The sequence below is a fragment of the Nothobranchius furzeri genome, chromosome 3 (assembly GCF_043380555.1).
Source record: "Nothobranchius furzeri strain GRZ-AD chromosome 3, NfurGRZ-RIMD1, whole genome shotgun sequence".
NCBI classification, from domain to species: Eukaryota; Metazoa; Chordata; class Actinopteri; order Cyprinodontiformes; family Nothobranchiidae; genus Nothobranchius; species Nothobranchius furzeri.
In genome coordinates, this window is record NC_091743.1 from 65,540,335 (window position 1) to 65,561,211 (window position 20,877).

At 42.4% G+C, this 20,877-nt stretch overlaps 1 protein-coding gene across 1 annotated transcript in view; it reads left to right on the forward strand.

The window, feature by feature from the left end:
* The first annotated feature begins 1,534 nt into the window (after positions 1-1,534).
* Positions 1,535-20,877, forward strand: part of uba7 (ubiquitin-like modifier activating enzyme 7) — a 46,246-nt gene continuing 26,903 nt past the window's right edge. Inside the window, exons 1-19 of the mRNA XM_054730540.2 lie at positions 1,535-1,754; positions 1,833-2,001; positions 2,363-2,497; positions 2,594-2,700; positions 2,776-2,866; positions 3,550-3,682; positions 3,873-3,970; positions 4,054-4,203; positions 4,279-4,443; positions 9,254-9,358; positions 9,444-9,524; positions 10,896-11,051; positions 11,188-11,353; positions 11,440-11,636; positions 11,855-11,919; positions 12,958-13,168; positions 17,191-17,265; positions 17,905-18,106; positions 18,191-18,273. Coding sequence (XP_054586515.2) covers positions 1,708-1,754; positions 1,833-2,001; positions 2,363-2,497; positions 2,594-2,700; positions 2,776-2,866; positions 3,550-3,682; positions 3,873-3,970; positions 4,054-4,203; positions 4,279-4,443; positions 9,254-9,358; positions 9,444-9,524; positions 10,896-11,051; positions 11,188-11,353; positions 11,440-11,636; positions 11,855-11,919; positions 12,958-13,168; positions 17,191-17,265; positions 17,905-18,106; positions 18,191-18,273 — 2,436 coding nt within the window. The 5' untranslated portion in view covers positions 1,535-1,707. The remainder of the gene's footprint in view (positions 1,755-1,832; positions 2,002-2,362; positions 2,498-2,593; positions 2,701-2,775; positions 2,867-3,549; positions 3,683-3,872; positions 3,971-4,053; positions 4,204-4,278; positions 4,444-9,253; positions 9,359-9,443; positions 9,525-10,895; positions 11,052-11,187; positions 11,354-11,439; positions 11,637-11,854; positions 11,920-12,957; positions 13,169-17,190; positions 17,266-17,904; positions 18,107-18,190; positions 18,274-20,877) is intronic.

A 20,877-nucleotide genomic window follows, 5' to 3' on the forward strand; every position in this document is an offset into this window, starting at 1 on the left:
GCAAACGCTTTGATGCTCCACCTGAGAGTAAATCTGTAAGGCTTGTCACCAGCATTCAGACATCAATTCTGCTTGCGTCACAGCCGGACCGGACACGGTTTAAAAAAAAAAAATGTGGGCACAATTTTAATTGTCAAAAACTCCAGTGGACCATTATTTTACTCAAATAGAAATAGAGGCCTGCCTCTAATTCTGGTCCACCTTCCAATAAAGGCCTGGAGCTTGATGAGCTTGAGTCAAATACAGGCCCGGGCCTGTATTAGAGGACTTACGGTGTGTGTGTGTGTGTGTGTGTGTGTATATATATATATATATATATATATATATATATATATATATATATATATATATACTTTATATAGGAAGAAGACAGGAGCCTTTTCCAGATTTCATAAGTAGCAGCACAAAACCAATAACCATGTTCACTCACTGTCATTTAATCTTTTAGTTCAGCTGCAATTAATCTAACAAGCATGTTTTGAAACTGTACAATAAAAGGTGAATTGCTTGGAAGAAAACAAAAACATGCAAGGAGAAAAAATTTACTGGCACAACAAAAGGCCTCCATTGTCAAGGAAAAAGGTAGCCTACAATCTAGACATCATTTGCTGAGGCAACATTTTTTTCTCTATGACTTACCAGGCTAAGAAACAGAAGGAAGGACCATCTTTGGAGTGAAAACTCTAAAAACAATTCTAGTGTGCAACCAAGATAAACTACAATTCTGCCAAATATAACTTACATGGCAGGTTAAGACAACCAAAATAAAACAAACATTGAGTCCTCACAACGCCTCTATTCCCTCTTTGATTTCTTGATATTTTGAATGTTATATATAAATGTGCGTACAGGTTTCATAACGTTTGAAAGTCCCCTTAAAGCATGAAACAGTTAAAATTTTATATTTTTTGTTAACAGAAACCCTAATTGTCTCCACAAACCACCTTGTTGTCAAGTCCCCATAAGCCTGTGAAATGTCATGTGTGAAATGTATGTATGTTCTCATAGGTTTTTTCTATTTCTGAAGTGAGACTTTTCTACCGTGGATAAAATTTAGAAAATGACATTTTCGTGTTCACCAGATGCAGAGAAAGGTGTGTCCTCATAAAGCACCAACAAGTCATAGTGGTTTCATAAACCCAAAATGCATGTATGTATGTGTGTGTGTGTGTGTGTTGTCTTGTTATTCATTTATATCTTACCTCCCTGCGTGAGCTGTCTTTAAGTGCAATGAAAATTAACTTGTTCACATGCACTTGCATGCATTCTTTCTTTCTGGGTCATGTGACGCAACTGTCGTTTGGGATCATGTGACGCAAATCTTTCAGGCGACTGAACAGATCAAAATATGCGCGCGCCGGGTTTTAGCAGGTTACGTCATTCCCATCGTTAAAATAAAAAATAACATTTACCATTCCTCTGACCGGCACTTATCTTTATTTTCTTCGTGGGAAAAAAATATATATTTTATTAGAAGTCCTGCGTTGCCCCTTAGTGGCCAACACCTGCAATCACGCCTAAAGAAGTGACACTCCTCAGAGAAGAAACTCGGAAGCGAAAGTGAAATCCCGGCGCATTTAAACTGCTGTCCTCTTCAGAGCCGGTGCTCTTTTCTTCCTGGTTCGGTCCGATCTTCGTTCCTTTTAACCCAGATTAGGATTAAATCCCATTGAAGCGCTTCAAAAACAGGAGACTACAGGAACAAACATGGCAGGACACAATGAAATCGATGAGGGTTTCTACTCCCGACAGCTGTAAGTAACAGGGATTTAGTGAATGCGTTCTGACCGCGGATACATGTGGTTTATTTATTTGTTATTTTATTTATACAGGTATGTCCTGGGCCACGACGCCATGCACCGGATGGGATCAGCCAAGGTTCTGATCGCAGGGCTGAGGGGGCTGGGGGTGGAAATAGCCAAAAATGTGATCCTTTCCGGGGTGAAGTCTGTCACTGTTCAGGATGAGGGCCGGACCGAGTGGTCAGATCTGTCATCACAGGTACTTAAACAGGCAAACACAAACAAACAACAAAACCATAATCTTTCACCCCCTTAACCTGCTCCTTGTCCTATTTTTAGACTAGCTTCCTGCCTTAGTTTGTGATGGCAACTCAAAGACCGCCTTGTAATTTTGTTTCACATAAATAAAGGATAAATTAAATGTGAAGCTGACAATAGCTTTTGCTTTCACTATTGAGCAAACATACCCATAATTAGTTATTTTTATGTAGTAAACTATTTTATATCATTAAATAAAGATTCATGAAAATGAAACTAGATTTATGGAGGAAATATATTAATAAAGAATAAGATAAAATAGTTTTTGCTAACCTCTTATAATTTTATTTCCTGGCCTCCAGTTTTTTTTGCAGGAGTGTCATCTCGGTCAAAACCGGGCCACATGTTCCCTACCACATCTGGCGGCGTTAAACCCTCACGTGCTTGTGTCAGAACACACTGGACCGCTGAACAAGGACCTGGTCCTTCAACATCAGGTGCTTTTCACCCCTTTAACCACAGAAAAAGTGAACCGATTGATATATGTCACCATTCCATAATGTGATGTCATCATAAACTGTTTATTCTTCCAGGTGGTGGTCCTCACTGACTCCTCTCTGGAGGATCAGAAGCGTTTTGGGGATCTCTGCCATTTAAATAGAATTCAGTTTATAGTTGCGGACACAAAGGGACTCTGTGGGTAAGAAGACACACTGTCAGAAATAAATATGTTAGTGGGAATGAGAGGTGGAAAAATTCTGCCTGTTTTTTGCAGACAGCTGTTCTGTGATTTCGGGGAGGAGTTTGAGGTTATGGACCCAGATGGAGAGACCCCCGTGTCACTGATGATAGATCGGATCACCAAGGTTTCACTTTCTATTCTGGTTTAATATAATCCCTTTTCTGTCTGTAAGAAAATCAGTTTGCCTTTCATTACTTTTAATATTCACCAAGAAAATCCAAATGTATCCATCAGGATTTAAAGCTTTATGATTAGAATTAGAGGTTGACCAATATTTGTTTTTCTATACTGTATCTAAAGTTCATGGTCAGTCGATACGTGCTGCTGATTTTCATGGCTGATAGCTAAATGTTTTTCCACCCTATATTTTCAGGCTAAAATGTAACTAGTAACATCAGTTGATGAACACATTTTTTATTTGAATCGTTTTTTGAACACGGTGAATCTTAATTTTGTGCACTGCTCAGTGTTAAAATCAAACATTAAACAATTCAAAAAACTGACCAAGTATTAAATGTTTAAGTTGAAAAAGAATTTTAGAGCATTTATTATGCAGATGTTATTCAGGAATGTAAATATAAATTCACGTTCTGCTCTGGGATGTTGTCATTTAATTGGCTTTACTAAGGAGGTATATCGGCCGATGTCGATATATTAAAAATGTTAACCATCGGCCCGATATATCGGCCGACCGATATATTGATCTACCCTTAATAAAAACCTAAATATTCCTGAATGAAGGGTCTTTAACTGGGAGATAAATGTGTTAAACTAGATTTATGTGAATATTTCTCAACTTTATTTTAGGACAATCCAGGAGTTGTTCTTTGCACCGATGACCAAAAACACGGACTCTCAGATGGCTCTAAAGTGATCTTTTCTGAAGTCCAAGGCATGACTGAGCTCAACACGATGGGACCTGTAGAGATCAAAGTCTGCGGTTGGTGTTGCTTCACTCTGTTTTATTTTCTTAAGTCCTGGTTGGGGGTAGTAGCAGCAGCCTCCATCAAGCCATAGTCCCTTTAGGTCATTCGACATTCCTCTCATGCTTCTTAGTAACCCCTCTGAGGAGAATCTGAATGAAATTTGAACATCTATAGGAAGAATTATTTTGTTTCCACCATCACCAGGCCAGTATTCCTTCAGCATCTGTGACACTTCCGCCTTTTCCGATTACGAGCGCGGTGGAGTCGTGACCGAAGTTAAACAGCCACTAAAGTTACAATTTGTGAGTTTCCGTGAAATTATTTTAGGGGGAATAATTGAATAAGGCCTCGCTGATTGTTTAAACAACATCCACCTGCTCTACAGAAACCACTGAGCGAGGCTCTGCGAGACCATCAGCTTTTGATTCCGAATGATTATGGGAAAATCGCCAGACACAACACGTTGCACCTGGCCTTCCAAGCCCTCCACAGCTTTGTGAAGCAGCAACAGCGTCTTCCTCATTCATGGTCTCAGGTGTGCTAATGCAGATGTGACGAGACGGTGCGTTTAGAATCCAGCTCATGTGAATGTGTGTTAATACTCACACAGGCAGATGCAGATCATCTGGTTGCCATTGTGAGAGAGCTGAACGAAGCGGCACAGCTGGAAGAACTGGACGAGGCTGCCGTGCGGAGTCTGTCCTACACCGCTCGGGGGGATCTGGCTCCTCTCAATGCTTTCTTTGGAGGCGTGGCTGCTCAGGAAGTTATTAAGGTGAGTTTTATTATCTTTTTGATTTACTCTAAGTAACCTTTAATATTCTTTCTATTTGCTTTGTGAGTTGCCCATTTATTGGGTTTGTTCTGATGCTGTAGATCAGTGATCATCGACCTGTGGCCCGTACATAAATTGCAAGCAAAGTCTTTATGTTTATGTATTTAGCAGACTTTTTATCCAAAGCAACTTACAAGTGATAATACAGCTAGCAGGTTGCCCTTGAGGCTAACAACAAAACAATAATCAGACAGTCCTGGGTGGCAGTGAGGAAGCATAATGAATCTTAAAGGGAAATGAACAAGGAGTGGACAGTAGAGTGGGGGACGGCTGCAGGGAGGGTCCAAGTTTACAAGTTGCTCTCTGAAAAGCTGGGTCTTCAGGAGTTTCTTGAAAATCAACAAGGACACCTCTGTTCAGGTAGTGCTTGGTGGGTCATTCAACATCTGTGGAACGAACCATGAAAAGAGTCTGGATTGTCCTGAACGTGGTGTAGGCACTGCTAGCTGACAATCCTTTGATGACCGGAGCGGCCAAGCCGTGATGTAAGCCTTTACAAGAGGATTCAGGTAGATGGGATCCGTACCGTCCACAACTTTGTATGCTAGTGTTAGCGATTTGAATTAGATGCGTGCAGCTAACGGTAGCCAATGGAGCTCAGTGAACAGAAGGGTGACATTTTCTCTTTTAGGCTGATTGAGGACCAGACGCACCGCTGCATTCTGGACCATATGAAGTGGTCTCACAGTACAGGCTGGAAGACCGGTTAGAAGGGCATTGCAGTAGTCAAGGCGGGAGATGACAGTAGATTGCACCAGGAGCTGGGTGGCATGTTGTGTTAAGTATGGTCTGATCTTTACAGTAAGCCTGACACATGCAATTTTATTATAATCACATGTATTTAATAGTGAGGTCAGATGTAGCTCAGGTAGGATGTGTTTAACAGAAGTCCCAGAGAAGGGTCATTTAACATTTCTACCTTTGGAACCCAGAGATGGGTCGAGTGACCTGAAGGATTTTAGCTAACATTGTGTAATGAGTTGTGAACAGCCACTTTTGTTTTGTAAATAAGGTTTTCCAGGTCCAGCTGTGAGCAAAGACCAGGAGCATTTGTGTCTAAGTCAAGAGGACTGAAATTTCAACATGAGAAATATACAAAAGAACAACTGTTATTTGTTTCCATGCTTTTTATTTTTGTCATAAAAATTATACAAAAAATACAACAAATAAAACAATTTCACACATATTTACACTAAGCTGCAGGGGGGGGGGGGCTGCAGGTGTGTGTGTGTGTGTGTGTGTGTGTGTGTGTGTGTGTGTGTGTGTGTGTGTGTGTGTGTGTGTGTGTGTGTGTGTGTGTGTGTGTGTGTGTGAGTGGCATCAGCACTCACTCAGCAGTCCGTCTGCACTGTCGGAACATACCTGGCACTGCCAGGGTATGACTCTGGTACATTTGCCACATGTATATTTGTAGCAGTCAACACATCTCACAGTTGCACAATTGTTTGTGCAACGATGGTTGACCTGACACTTAGCCCTTTTGCCAGGGCTGGGTGTGGAAGGTTTTTGCCGAAGCAGTTTCTCCTTGCGTGCCTTCTTCTCACTCACATGACCGTCACCCAACTCTTTTGCGAGCTCAACCAGGAAGTCCACCCGTCTCTCCTGCACCCCAATGCATGCCTGATAAAGCACATGTGCATTCAGCGCTGCCATGTCAATCATGTTGTAGAACACGGCGACTGGCCACCTCCGTGTTCCTGCACGCACGCTGTACTCCCGCACCATTTGGTCCATCACATCCACACCGCACTTTGTGCTGTTACATTGTGTGACCGTGTTTGGCTTCCTTTTGGTGGTATCTTCAGTCTCAACCTTGCTGTGCAAGCTGCTGAGAACGTATACAGCCTTCTTCCGTTTGGGCGCATACACTGTCAGTGTGACACCAGTGGTTGAAAACACCTGAGTGGTGAATTCAGTGCAGTCCACCTGTCTAGCGGATTGAGGAATTTCCCGGCGACTTTTGTTGACTGTGCCGAGGATAGTGGTTTTCCGGCTAAGCAGTCGTTGCGCAAGTGACAGTGATGTAAAGAAATTGTCCGTGGTTACAGTTCTGCCCTTGTCCATGAATGGTTCCATTAGCCTCATCACTACACTCTCAGACAGTCTCTCCCCACTGGGACGACTAGGGTCCTTGCCAAGATATGGGAGGACATTGCAGATGTACTTTGATTTCAAGTCGCAAGCCACCCAAAACTTGATGCCAAACTTGTCTGGTTTTGTTGCAATGTATTGTAGGAAACCGCAGCGAGTCTTTGATGGGAAAAGCTGTTCACCAATAGTGATGTGTTGACCAGGGTTGTAGGATGCGATGCAGTTGGTGACAAACGATCCCCACACGTCGGAGATTGCAGCAAACTTATTGGTCTCCGCTCGCTCGCTGCGTGTGAACATGTCATCAAAGCGTAAGTGTCGCATGATGTCTTGGAAGCGGTTTCGGGCCATAGTTGCAATGATCCTTGGGTTTGCCAGGTTTGCTGACCAGCTGTCACGTAGTGATGGAACCTTGGTCACCCCCCGCAAGATAATGACTGCAATAAATGCCATTAGTTCAGGGAGATCCAAGAACCAGTCCACCTGCTCCGTGTGACGTGCATGCTGAGTAGTCCATTCTTGAATGGTTCGAAGCATGTCAAGTGTGATAAAACAGAAGAAGCTCTGAAGGCGACTCCGGATACATTGTTTGGCCTTAGCCGTTGGCTCTCCAGCTGTGGCGTAAGGTTCTATTGGAGTGATATGGAGACATGTCCCCACTTGTTTTTCACACCACACAGTGCCATCTTTTGAGGTCTCTGTCAGCTCACTCCCCAACCGAGCTCTCTTTTTTGGTAGAGTCGTCTCCTCATCTGCAAGATAAACAATTTTAAATTAACTTTTTGTTTGGTTCTAAATAAAAAGAGATGGGCAGGAAATGAAAATAGGTAGTTTGAGAAATCTAACCTGAAGACAGCTCAGAGTCCGAATGTGGTTGAAGGGCTATGTCTTCTCCATCTGAGTCACAAGGGTTGGCCTTGCTCACGATCAGTTCCAATGCCTGTTGAGTGGTTAGCCTCTGCATTTTTTTTCTTGTCAACAAAATAGGTGAAGCAGTCACCTATTTATCCTCCACAGCACAAAAGGCTGCATGCAAATTTCTGTAGCTGTTGCAGGACGGCCCTGCAAAAAATGCAGCTGGGGGATGGGCAGACACTCTCAGGAGCAGCTTACACTCAGTCATTTTGAACCAAATTATCCCCAACTTTTGAACAAGTTTAAGTTGATTTACAGTTTTTTTTTTTTCATTTAGTTTGGCTAATTTCTCGAAACTGAGATGACATTCTCAAAATTCAGGGTGTATTTGGCAAAATCCTCTATATGGTTTAGTGAAGCACTATGGAACAGCAGCAAAATGTCATATCTCCACCAAAACAGGTCACTCATGTTTAAAAAGTGAAAACTTCTCTCATGTTTTCATGTCTCATGTTTCTAGTCCTCTCACATTTGGCAAAATGACCTGGATAATGCGGTGCGGTACAACATCATGTGACTTTTGTGTGGAATTCGTCTCTCCTCCCCCCCCTGCTGATTCCTCTGGCAATGGCCACATTTACAAATGAAGGGATGCTAATTGGAGCGATCAGAGTCATCAGTGTGGACGTGTGGACTAAAAAAGGGTCTTTTGACCCTGCTTCAGGACTTCAGGAGGGATGTTGAAATTCTTGGGACTTCTGACATCAGTATCTTAAGCCAATCAGAGTGTTCTCTGTGATCAAGTTTTAAAAGGATGCACGAAGCACAATAAACCCAGAAGTACCCAGCGCGTTTACATGCATCTCTGAAAACCGAACTACTGCCTTAAAATGACTGCAGTCAGTCTTTTTAAATGCATGTAAACGAGTTACTCTGGCTCAAGGCGCAGCTGTTCTAATGAAGCTGAAGTACCCAAATAATGTTTTTGGAACCCAACTTCCTCTGCATGTGAACGAATCAGTTGAGCTGATACCGGTCGGACACTCGCCTTCTGGAAATGACAAGCAGTCATGGAATAATATCATTACCACAATGTGTAACACCATCAAACAGTTCAGTACGCACCAAATCTGCTGTGCTGCAGCGTTGTTGTTGTTCATTCCTTTAGCCATTGTGCATATTCAGTTTTTACTTCGTGTCAGCGTCTTTGACTGTTTGTGTTGCTATAGGGAGCTTAAGTCACACCCAACTACTTCTGGTCCATGGATTCTCACCGCCAAAAAAACAATGATGAGAGTCTGAGTAGATAGAAGTAATTTTCTGATCTCGTTTGATGTGTGTCAGGGTTTTCACATATGATGTCTGTGAATTTTAAAGACACATTTTGACACCTAGAAAGTGCTTATTTTCAACAGGCCGCAAAAGATGTTTTAAGTTTAGTAAGAAAAGACGTAGCTGACTACAACTATATTTATATACTATATTATTATATTTTTTTAAGAACTTTTTAAAAATAATTTTCAGATCATGTTATTAAGAACAATTGTTGAGAGTCTAAAGAGCCACTTGTGGCTTCAGAGTCGAAAGTTGAAGACTCCTAATCTAGCTCAAAACTCAGTTATTTATAATAAAATATTTAGCTTTAGGCCTTTATTTTAACAATCACGGCAAGATCATTGTCCACATTGTTTAGAAAACCTTTCCTTCAGTTTTACTGATTACCCCTCATCAATCCAGGAGTACTCAAAGCCTAACTTTAGACTGACACCAGTGGGTGTTTCTAACTGGTTGTTTATCCCTGCAGGCGTGTAGTGGGAAGTTCACCCCTCTCCAGCAGTGGCTGTACTTTGATGCACTGGAGTGTCTCCCTGAAGATGAGCAACAGCTGGCAGAGAGTTTTTTTCAACCAGTACGCTGAACCACAATGGTACAAAATCAGCCTTTAAAGAAAAGCCCTGAAGTAATCTGAGTCCTTCTGTTTATCTCTCTGATAGAGAAGCTCAAGGTACGACGGACAGATTCCCGTCTTCGGGTCAGAGTTCCAGGAGAAACTCGGGAGCCAGAAGTATTTCCTGGTGAGGAGTTTTGATATTTGTCCAACAGAGAGCGCTGTTTCTACTGCAGCACAGGAACCCCATTTCTGTTGTGTTTTACAGTTTTTCTCAATTGCTAAAACACTAAAATCCATTGACTGAAGAAAGTTCTCAGTTGCTTGAACTCATTAAGCTAACTGTTGAGCTCTAAGGAGCTTTGAAAGAAAAGCGTCTGGACTTCACTGAGCTGCTTGAAGACGTTTCACCTCTCATCGGAGAGGCTTCTTCAGTTCTAAGGTCAAATGGTGGAGAGTCCCAGATTCAAACCCAGTGGGAGTTTCCCCCCGAAGAGGGGGCACATATCCTGGGCCATCTGACCTCAGGAATTCACATGATAGGGTGGGGCCAGGCTTCACAATGAGCTCACCCGAAACTCTGGCTGAATAGGACCCACACCCACCCTCACACCTTGGCTCATGTGTTTATGTAGAAGATCATCAGGGGGTCTTTTGTTCCCTCTTCGGGGGGGGACGACTCCCACTGGGTTTGAATCTGGGACTCTCCACCATTTGACCTTAGAACTGAAGAAGCCTCTCGGATGAGAGGTGAAACGTCTTCAAGCAACTCAAAGAAGTCCAGACGCTTTCCTTTCAAAGCTCATTAGACTACAATGACCTGGATGACTGAGAACCTTCACAGACGTACTAACTGTTGAGCCTGTTGTCAAAACCTTAAACCATTTCACACGGTTTAGCAAAACTCTAAACGCATTCTCATTCTTAAACCACATTCTGCACTCTAATGTGCATGTCATCCATAACGGTAAACACAAGTGGCACACATTTACCCATAACAAGAGCACAAATGTCATTGATTGAACTCCATCGGTCTAAATAGATTTCACTCGTTTCAAATGATGTGACAACCAATATAAGCAAGTTCAGAGAGCAAACAGGTTGTTGAAGGTGGGAATGAGAAAGTGTGACAATGGATAGAAGAATTCATGTGAGAGGGTGAGGATTGGGGGGGGGGGGGGGGGGCAAGGAGGAGGGCAAGAAATAGGAGGACGAAGAGGAAGAACAAGACAACGAGTGGAAATATCCAATGAAATTTGAGCAGCAACCATTGACCATGTTGTTGTCCATGTTTTCTTTTTATCTTGTGTGAATGATTGCACAAATAAGAAATGGGAGGCATCCACTAAGCATATTCTCTGTTTTTCTTTGCTATTTTTTTTAAATATTTACTGACTGCGTGTTTGTTTTGGTCTCTTAAATAAACAGAAAACATCAGAGTGAGGAACACCATGTACAATAACAACTACATTATTTATCTGGCATTCTTTTTCTTTAGCTTTAACTTGATCTGAAAAGTTACTCTTGTTTCTTTGTAAACTTTTGATGAGTTTTTCAGGTTGGAGCAGGTGCCATTGGCTGTGAGCTCCTTAAAAACTTTGCCCTCATTGGACTCGGTGCCGGAGAGGACGGCCACATCACTGTCACAGACATGGACTTCATAGAAAGATCTAACCTGAATCGACAGTTTCTCTTCAGGTCTAAAGACATCGGGGTGAGAAACCACAGAGCTCCCCCTCTGCAAGTCCCTCTGATGGATCTGGTTTAATCCAGTTTGGTGAAACAATATGAGGCCTTTTCCTCACAAACTCAACATCACATCAGCTACTTTCTCATTTATCCATTAACAGAAACCCAAATCTGAAGTTGCAGCCAAAGCGGTGTGTGAGATGAACCCGCAGGTGAACATCACCGCTCATCAGAATCGTCTGGACTCTGACAGTGAGGGGGTGTATAGCTACGACTTCTTCATGGCTCTGGATGGAGTGGCTGCAGCTCTTGATAACGTGGACGCCAGTGAGGACATGAGGGCTTTTAAACATATTCAAAGCACATTTGCTAATGTTAAATCTTTCTCTCTTTTTTTTTTTTCTGTGGCCCAGGGGTGTATCTAGACGGCCGCTGCGTTCAGCACCAGAGGCCGATGTTGGAAGGCGGAACTCTGGGATGCAAGGGTCACACGCTGGTGGTGGTGCCTCACCTGACAGAGTCTTACGGACCGGCCAAGACGGGTTCTGGCCACGACATCCCACTGTGCACGCTGAAGAACTTCCCTCACAGAATTGAGCACACGCTGCAGGTACTAACGCTGTTCAGCATTGTGTTGATATTTGGCTCCCCTGGGATACACAGAAAAAGTCCTTAAAGTTAAAATGTTCAGGTTTTAACATCTAAAAAAATTATATATATATATATATATATTTTTTTTTTTTTTGGGATGGATAAAATTCCACTCTGTAGAGGAGAAAAGGTCGCTTATGTCTTGTTCAATGCTAAGTGAACACATTTTTGTTTCAGTGGGCCCGGGACCAGTTTGAGGGACTTTACAAACAAACACCTGAAAATGTGAACCTCTTCTTAAGGTAAGACCTGATTTGGTTATATTTACCACTATAAAAGAGCTGAATTTGAACACAGGAGAGACTAATCTCAGTAGTAGAAGAAGAAGAAAATATCATTTCTATAGCGCCGCTCAAGATAAAAATCGTTTGAAACGACTTTGCCATCAACTTTGGACATTTTGACTTGACTCTCTATGGGCTTTGGCCAGACTATATAATCACATATATAGGATGGCTTGCAAGGCTAAGGGACCACAGAAAATGTATTGAGTGAATTAGAATCAGAAGGATTTATTGTCGTGTGTGAGCAATCACAACATGCAAAAAATAAAAAATAAATGAACAAAAGAAATAAGCAAAAATAAGAAAGAAGCATGTTATGTTATGGAAATGTTATATTTCATTTATTTAATACTATTAACTAATGTATTACCTTATGGCTGGAAGCATACTCACACTCGGACACACCCACATTCACACACACTGTTCTTCCCATACACACACACTGTCTCTCTCACTCATGACCTCACTCTCATTCACACACACACACGCACGCACGCACGCACACACACGCACGCGCGCGCGCACACACACACACACACACACACGCACGCACACCTCTGTCCTTTCTTATCCCATGTTATAAAATAAACTGGCAGAGCAGAACTCGGGGCAGTTGCCTCGTGCTCTGCCACAGATTGCAATTTGGTTTACTTGTCTGCTTATTGTCTCTCTCTTTTTCTCTAGCTGCAGGAAATGGGGTTATTGATAAATATATTGATAAAATCCCTAACACACTATAATAATAACATAGAGAGGCAATAATTTGATAATTATTGATTGTAGGAGCCAATTCAACACACTAAAAGCTAAATTCTCTTCAGTGGTTCATGCATCAGCACAATCTCCATCAGGCCTTTTATTTTTTTAAAGTATAGTTCATTAATGTCCAAGGAGATTTTAATACAGATATCCATTTAAATATGACTGCATCCCCTCTCAGTAGCCAGCATGTATTCTGAAGGGCGTTTGTTGAATTGTAACGACTCTATCCTGCAGCGATCCAAAGTTTGTGGAGAGAACTCTTACTCATGGAGATACCGAGGCCCTGGAGATTTTGGAAGGTGTTTGGAGGAGCCTACAGGACATGGGAGCTGGAGGACAGCATCCAAAGAGCTGGGAGGACTGTGTGAACTGGGCGCGCTGCAAGTGGGAATCCCTCTACAGCAACGATATCCATCAGCTTCTGCACTGTTTCCCTCCTGGAGAGGTAAAAATCACACTCTGGGCAGAGAAAGAACACATCAGCTCACAGCCAGATGTCATTGGTGTTTATGGACACATGGGGGCACTGTTGGCCTGTGAGATATTTGTGCATCAGCCTTTTAAACATGGCAGTGAGAAGCTTTAGCACCACTCACCAGATGAACCCGGTCTGGAAGCCACTGCTGATAACTATCAAAGGGGCTATAAGGGGTGTTTGTAATCTGCTGAAGCATGCAGACAGAGTGATGTCACATGTTGCTGTCCCACCTGGAGAGGTGGGGTGGGGTCACGGATCAGTATCTACCCAAACAAACCCCCCAGTAACCCCAGTAACTAAACCCAGTCACAGATTCTCCTGCACGCTTCTGGAAAGCCCTCCATTTATTCCACTTTGCACACAGCTGTTTAAATATTTATGCAAGTTTGGAGAATTTCCTGAACATCTCTTTTAAAGAAAACATAGCTTGTAAAAAAAATCTCTATCTTCGTCTTGTGTGACAGTCACAAAACCACTACCCGTGTATCGGTTGACGGCGTCATAGTTTTGGTTCTCTTTTTTTTCTTCCCTTCTTTCATGTTTACATCTATGACGATTTAAAGCTCTATTGTTCAGTTGGAAAGTCATTTGTTGCCACAGACTTTCTGAGGAACTGTGATAAGGGAGCTGATGTCAGCTATCTGTTGCAGGCCAACCTGACAAATACTGGTACACAACCGCTGCAGATAACCACAAACCTGACGTTACTTCGTGGTTTCCAGCAGTCACATAGATGTGAGCGTGGAACTGCAGATCAGGTGGACAGAAACTCTTGGATGTCGATGCCAAGCAGCAACGTTATTATTAGGGATGTCCCGATCAGGTTTTTTTGCCCTAGAGTCCGAGTCATTTGATTTTGCGAATCTGCCGATACCGAATCCCGATCCGATATTTTCGATACATAAAAGAAAGGAAGTAACAGTTCCAGAATGTTCCTTATTTTTTATTTAATTACCTTTTTATTTTAATTTTTAACAACAGATCACTTCTGTGAGGTAGCTTGAACAATCAAGTATTAAATAACATGAATTCTTCACTTTTGGACTTTATTGCAAATATAAAAAGTCTAATATAAAAACAGATAGCACTACAACTTAAAATACCTGCCAGGGGTCTATTTTGCCTCGGCCCCCAAAATGCTTAGATACGTCCCTGGGCATGGGACGGAGTTTTGAAGATGATCTGAATTGTATCAACTATATAAATACTACATGCTGATAAATTATTGCTTCACACAGGTACAAACGTGTAGTGGGATAAATCTACCTACATTTTATTTTCTTAAGAACTTTGTTTTGTTTTCTTGGTTTTTATTTTCCTATCGTCCTGTCCCGTCTGTCTCTGATCTTCCTGCATCTCCCAGTCCTCCAGAAAAACTCCTGCCTGCTTCCTTCTTCTTCACCTCACAAGTAACTTTTTAACTAGCAGATCAAATTGATCTATTGACCGCAAAAAAAAAACGGAGTGTGCGCTGCCCGGCTGAGCCAGTGACGAGCGCGGCAGCGCGAGCGCGTCCACACGTCATGCTCAAATACAGACAGAACTTACCAGAGAGAAAATGAACGGACACGAATGACTGTGTGTTAATTATGTATTTTTGGTGACGCCACTTAGAAACTTAGAAAATGTTACTGTGGTCGTGTGCAGAACGCAGCTGGAGTTCATGAATAATCAGCGGTCTGCCTGCTGCTCTGCTCAAAAGAATCCCCGCTACGCTGAGTCCATATGAATGATATAATATGGGTAGAAACTGGATCTTTTTTGTGCTCCTTCTGGGTGTGTAAGTTAAGGGCATCAGGGAAGCCCGACAACCTTTAAGTAGAACCACGCTGCTCTCCTGTAATTTGAACCCAGTATCCGAGTCCGGATCGGGAAGTAAAGCCCGAGTCCCGATCGAGTCTGAAACCACGTGATTGGGGCCGATTTCCAATCATGTGATCGGATTGGGACATCCCTAGTTATTATTGGTTTATGCTTTTAAAAATGTCTGTAGTCCTAGTGCAGAGGTATGTAACCTAATGTGGAGGAGCAGCAGATCTACCCTGAGGCCCTCCTGGATGACCGAGACACCCTGCCAAGAAAACTTTATTTCAAGTTTATTTCAAGTTTATTTATATAGCGCCAAATCACGACAAGAGTCGTCTCAAGGCACTTCACATAATAAACATTCCAATTCAGGACAGTTCATTAAGCCAATCAGAAATAATTTTTCCTATATAAGGAACCCAGCAAATTGCATCAAGTCACTGACAAGTGTCAGTGACTATACAGCAAAACTCATTCCGCTTGAATCCTTGATCTCTTTTTTTCGGTCGCTACCCAAATCTCGTGACCATAGGTGAGGGTAGGAACGTAGATTGACCGGTACAACACCTGCATCACTGCAGACACAGCACCAATCCAGCTATTGTTCTCACACTCCACCTTTCCCTGAGACCCTGAGATACTTAAACTCCTCCACTTAAGGCAGGACCTCGTCCCTGACCCAGAGAAGGCATTCTACCCTTTTCCGATTCAAGATGTAGAGGGGCCGATTTTCATCCCTGCTGTTTCACACTCGGCTGTGAACAGCTCCAGCAAAATCTGAAGCCAACACGACCACATCAGCTGCAAAAAGCAGCACCTGCATTTTGTTGGTGAGCATCTAGTGGCCAGGATTTCACCCATGGGGCCCCAGCTCGGCACATCCCGAAGAATAGATGTTGGTCCCCCTTTCCATGGAAAACCCTAACCCGCTCACCAACTGTTGGAAGGGCCAAAGGGGTTGGGTGCAGTGTGAGATGGGTGGTAGCCAAAGGTGGGGACTAAATATCCATCCATCCATCCATCCGTCCGTCCGTCCACCCACCCACCCACCCTCTGAACCTGCTTTGTCCACGTTAGGGGTGGGGGTTGGGGGTGGGGGGGTTGGGGGGGGCACTGCTGGTACCTATCTCCAGCGGTCAATGGGCAATCAGGCGAGGTACACCCTGGACAGAGAGCCAGTCCATCGCAGGGCAACACAGAGACACACAGGACAAACAATCACACACACACACACACACACACACACACACACACACACACACACACACACACACACACACACACACACACACACACACACACACACACACACACACACTCCTAAGGACAATTTTAGACAGACCAATTAACCTAACAGTCATGTTTTTGGACTGCGGGAGGAAGCCGGAGTACCCGGAGAGAACCCACTCATGCACAGGGAGAACATGCAAACTCCATGCAGAAAGATCCCAGGCTGGGAAGCGAACCCAGGACGGGACCGAATATAAAACAAGGATATAAAAAAATAGAAATAAGTTTTGTAATTGTAGTCTTTTTTAATCATATTTGTACTTAAATCGTCTTTTTTCATGTTCTAACTGTGTTTATTTAATGATTCTACTTACAGATGTTTATTTCTATTATCTATCTAGTCTCTCGTCTTGTCTTACCCACTCTGGTTACTTTTTAGAGCACACAAAACATTTCGAAAGAAGGATTATTTTCAGAAAGACAATAAAAAACATAATTATTTGTATTTTATGGGCTTTTTGTTATTTTGCAGGTATAAATTATTTTTAATGCTTTGATCCCCGAGTCATCTGAAACATAAAAAATCTTGACCCCCCTTTTGGCTCTAAAAAGCTCCCCTCGCAGTGAAAACAGCTGGATCTTCTCCTCATCTCCACATTTGGACCATTTGTCAACATGAAATCAGCCAAAGCCTTTGTTCCTTTATCGGACGTACAAATGGTTCAGTCGACACATGGCTGATAATGATGTCTGTCTCTGCCTGTTGTTCTGCTGCCTCTGAAGACCAGAGTCAGGACTTATCAGATTACTCACTGACTATAAAAGCATCTATCCCAGTAAATTAAAGTCTTTCTGCTACATAAAACCAAACTTTGTCATATCCGTGAAGATTTGCAGTGGTTTTACTGATGTTCCTTAATGTGACGAAGGGAATTTCTTTGGCTCCCCCTCAGGTGACCACCAACGGTCTGCCCTTCTGGTCTGGAACTAAGAGATGCCCTCACCCTCTGACCTTTGACCCTGACAATGTGAGTAGTGTCTGGCTCGGTGTATCATGCAGCAGCAATGCAAAAGTCTCCATATTTAGTCACATCTGCTCACATTCCTTGTTTATCTCATCTGACTGTGGTTCTTCTTCACTTTGATCACCTAATGATTCGTATCTGAGCAGCAGATGGACACGGACAATAAAAGACAGATAAAGAACTGCTTAAACACACACACACACACACACACACACACACACACACACACACACACACACACACACACACACACACACACACCTAAAAGCTAGCATTTGGGAGCACAAAGCAGATATTTTATCAAACTAAAATCTTTCAAAAAAAGTGTTAGTTTATTATTTTTCTTGAACTGAAAGGAGCCTCGCCCTCCATTGGTGTCTTATGGTAATCAGTACTTACACATAAAGTAGTAAATGTGTGTGTGTGTGTGTGTGTTGTAAGAGGGACTGAAAATTGAGCTTTTGCTACAGCAGCCTCCTGCTTTGAGCTCAGAACAGTAATCTGCCCCCAAGGCGCTGCCTTAATGTAATTCTATACCCACTCTACTTTTTTTGTGATAATCCTCCAGGCAAGTCCATCATAAGGGCTCAAATCTGGAGATACTTAAATCATTTTCTGTAAATAAATACATTTGCGTTTTAGTCTACCCACATGGATTATGTGTTGGCGGCGGCTAATCTGTACGGGCAGATCTACGGGATCAAAGGGACGAGAGACCGCACCAAAGTCAGAGCAATCTTAGAGAACGTCAAAGTGCCGTCTTTCATCCCCGAGTCGTCCGTAAAAATTCACCTTACAGACAATGAGATGGAGGAGGAGAGGAAAAAGGAGGGTGATGATGCTGGTGAGCTTGTTTTTTAGGGCTCTTTAAGTTGGTTTCTTCCACTTCTTGTCCTTTAGTGTTAATCTTTCTGTGTCTTTGCCTCAGTTAAAGCCCGACTGGATGAGCTGAAGAGAAAGCTGTCCTCAATGAAAGGCTCCTCTCAGATGTACCCCCTCGACTTTGAGAAGGTAGAGCACACTGATGCTTCTGCTTTGCAGAGGCTGCAGCGGGAAGACTGGGCCTTAGCAGGGAGCTTTAATCTATAGCTGCTTTCAGAATGGTTGTTTATCTTGTTTTTCTCCCAACATCGTTGGCAACTCCATGACCTGAACCTCAGCCAGGAACTCAACCCAGCCATGAAACAGAGCTGGAGGCTGTTTGCACACACAGTGCCCTCAGAGAAGAGTCAGATGTTGGAAATGCCCCTCTTGGTTTTTCAAAACTTTATAAGAAACTGACACTCAACAGGAAAACATCACATTTAATTAAACTGTGTGTGTATTTCAGTGGTTTATATTTAACATCATTTTAGCCAATAACTCCAGTAGCTGACTGGGTGATTTTTGTTTTACGTCCTCATACCTTGAGGAGGTTTTTCTAGGTTTGCATTCACACTGCTGATAAGAAAGCTGGGCTTTCTGATGGCCAATAACGGAGTTTTTCTTAAAATAGCAGACCCTTCCAACATAGACTAGACTGTTCACTGTAGACGTCACAGGTGCTGGTATTTCCCTTTGGGATAAGAGAATAACGTCCCACATCAGGACTCTAAATGAACTGCGTTTAACTAGACTTCTTGTGGTGTGGACTCAGAAAAAAGGTCTTACTTCGGGTTTATGTTGCTTGTCTTCTTTCCATTATTCCCAAATCCTTCAGTTTCCCGAAACATAAGAATCAAATTATTTTTCCAAACAAAATTCCATAGAATCATGTTTCAGTTTCAAAAGCAAACTAAACACATCCTTTCCAGCACTATGGCTCTGGTGAAGCATGATGTTGGAACCGTTTCTGAATTCAGCCACATTTTAAATATTGCACTGTACAGAATCAGACTGGATCAAACCATCAAACTAACATTAATGGAATCAGTCCCCAAAACTCAACTAGGAAACGGACACCTTTACCACAAATCCTGAACTTCAAGTCATTAATCCATCGGTTAGGGCTGTAAATATTTTGCAGAACCAGAGCAGAAGAAAATAAAGAGGAGGTCACTCAATAATAGATTAGATGAATAGAAGCAAAGGTCTGACTGGCTTCTCTCTAGTGAACCTTTTGGTTTTTTGTCTTTATCTGCCCCAAAAATGAGAAAATACTTCAGCAGATACAATATCCAGACTCACATTCTGTACAAAGAAGCATCAATACCTGTAGTATTAGCTAAAACCAGGTGTGGTTCTAGGAGGGGGGTATGGGGTGGGCCTGTGCCACCCTGGCAGCAAGCTTGGACCCCCCAGCTTAGGGCAGAGCCTAAAACCTAATTTATACTTCCCCATCTGCGTTAGTTAGGAGACACATAACGCCATTATGCACTGGTGCAAGAGCTCTTCGACAGGCTCGCAAAGGCTGACAGAGACATGCTCAGCTTTTTAACTATCCGTCGAAAGTGAAGGAGACTGCGAGCTTGTGATTGGTCAGGACGCTTCCGTTAAATGTGTCAACAGCACCACCAATGTCTCCTCAAAAAACAAAGATATTTAGCAGAAAAAGTCCAAAAATATGAAAGTTTATTCACCTTTGAATGAAGTAAGATAAGCAGTAAGCATTTTTATTTGTGGATGGAAACGATGGGAAATGTGGGTTTAGAGGTGCCAATCATATGAAGAGACAGCAAAGAATGAGGTACAAATTCTTCTGTGTTAAAAAGTCTCTAAAATACATTAAAACAATGTAAACACAACAGTAAACACAATAGATTGGACTGCATGGTGGCAGGATAGCCCAGAAAGCACTGCTATGCCCTCTGTTGTCTTGTTGGGAATTGCTTTGCAACACTTCCCAAAGATATCTCAAGGAAAAACACCTCCTTCAATGCATGACCGCGACTCCACACTCAAGCTGACGGAGAAGTATAAAGAAGGCTTATTGATTTTCTGTGATAATTTAGCGTGGAACCAAAACACATGGATGCATTTATCTGAAGCTGAAAAGAGATGCTGAGAGAACTATTTTTATGTCGTCACTAACATAGATGACTAAGATACCAAAGTATTTTACTAAATAATTATATTTTGAACCTTATTGAAAAACTGTTGTATCTGAAACAACTGAACCTGGATTGCTGCTACTACAAACATTGACTTTAAGTATTTTAAATTTTAGTCTGCAGTTAAAACCATATGATGTTGCCTTTGAAAGGTGCCTCTCGAACAGAACAGCTGGCCCCAGCCGGCCCCCTCTAGAACATTCCTTGGTTAGCAATGAAATGAATATTTGGCTTGGACATTTTGGTTTATAACCTGCTAAAAAGAACTCCAGAGAAGTTGTAGCTCCTCTGTTGCAGCATTTATTAGTTATTAAAGGATTAGGAGAATAAAACTGTCTTTAAGCATCTATCTGAATGATATTCTAGAAAAAACTTTTAAGTGACTCATTGGTGGCAACAATGAATGTGCATGAGGTAAGTCAGGCACCTATTGAATGACCTCTTTAATAAAAAAAAAAACAAGATTTCCAAACTCCCCCTTTTCCATATTATCCCTGTGTGCCTTGGTCGTGTTGTGGACAGATGGAATGTGTGTAGGAGGGTTTTTAAGGCATCGGGTTGCCAGTTTGGAGCTTCATCATCAACC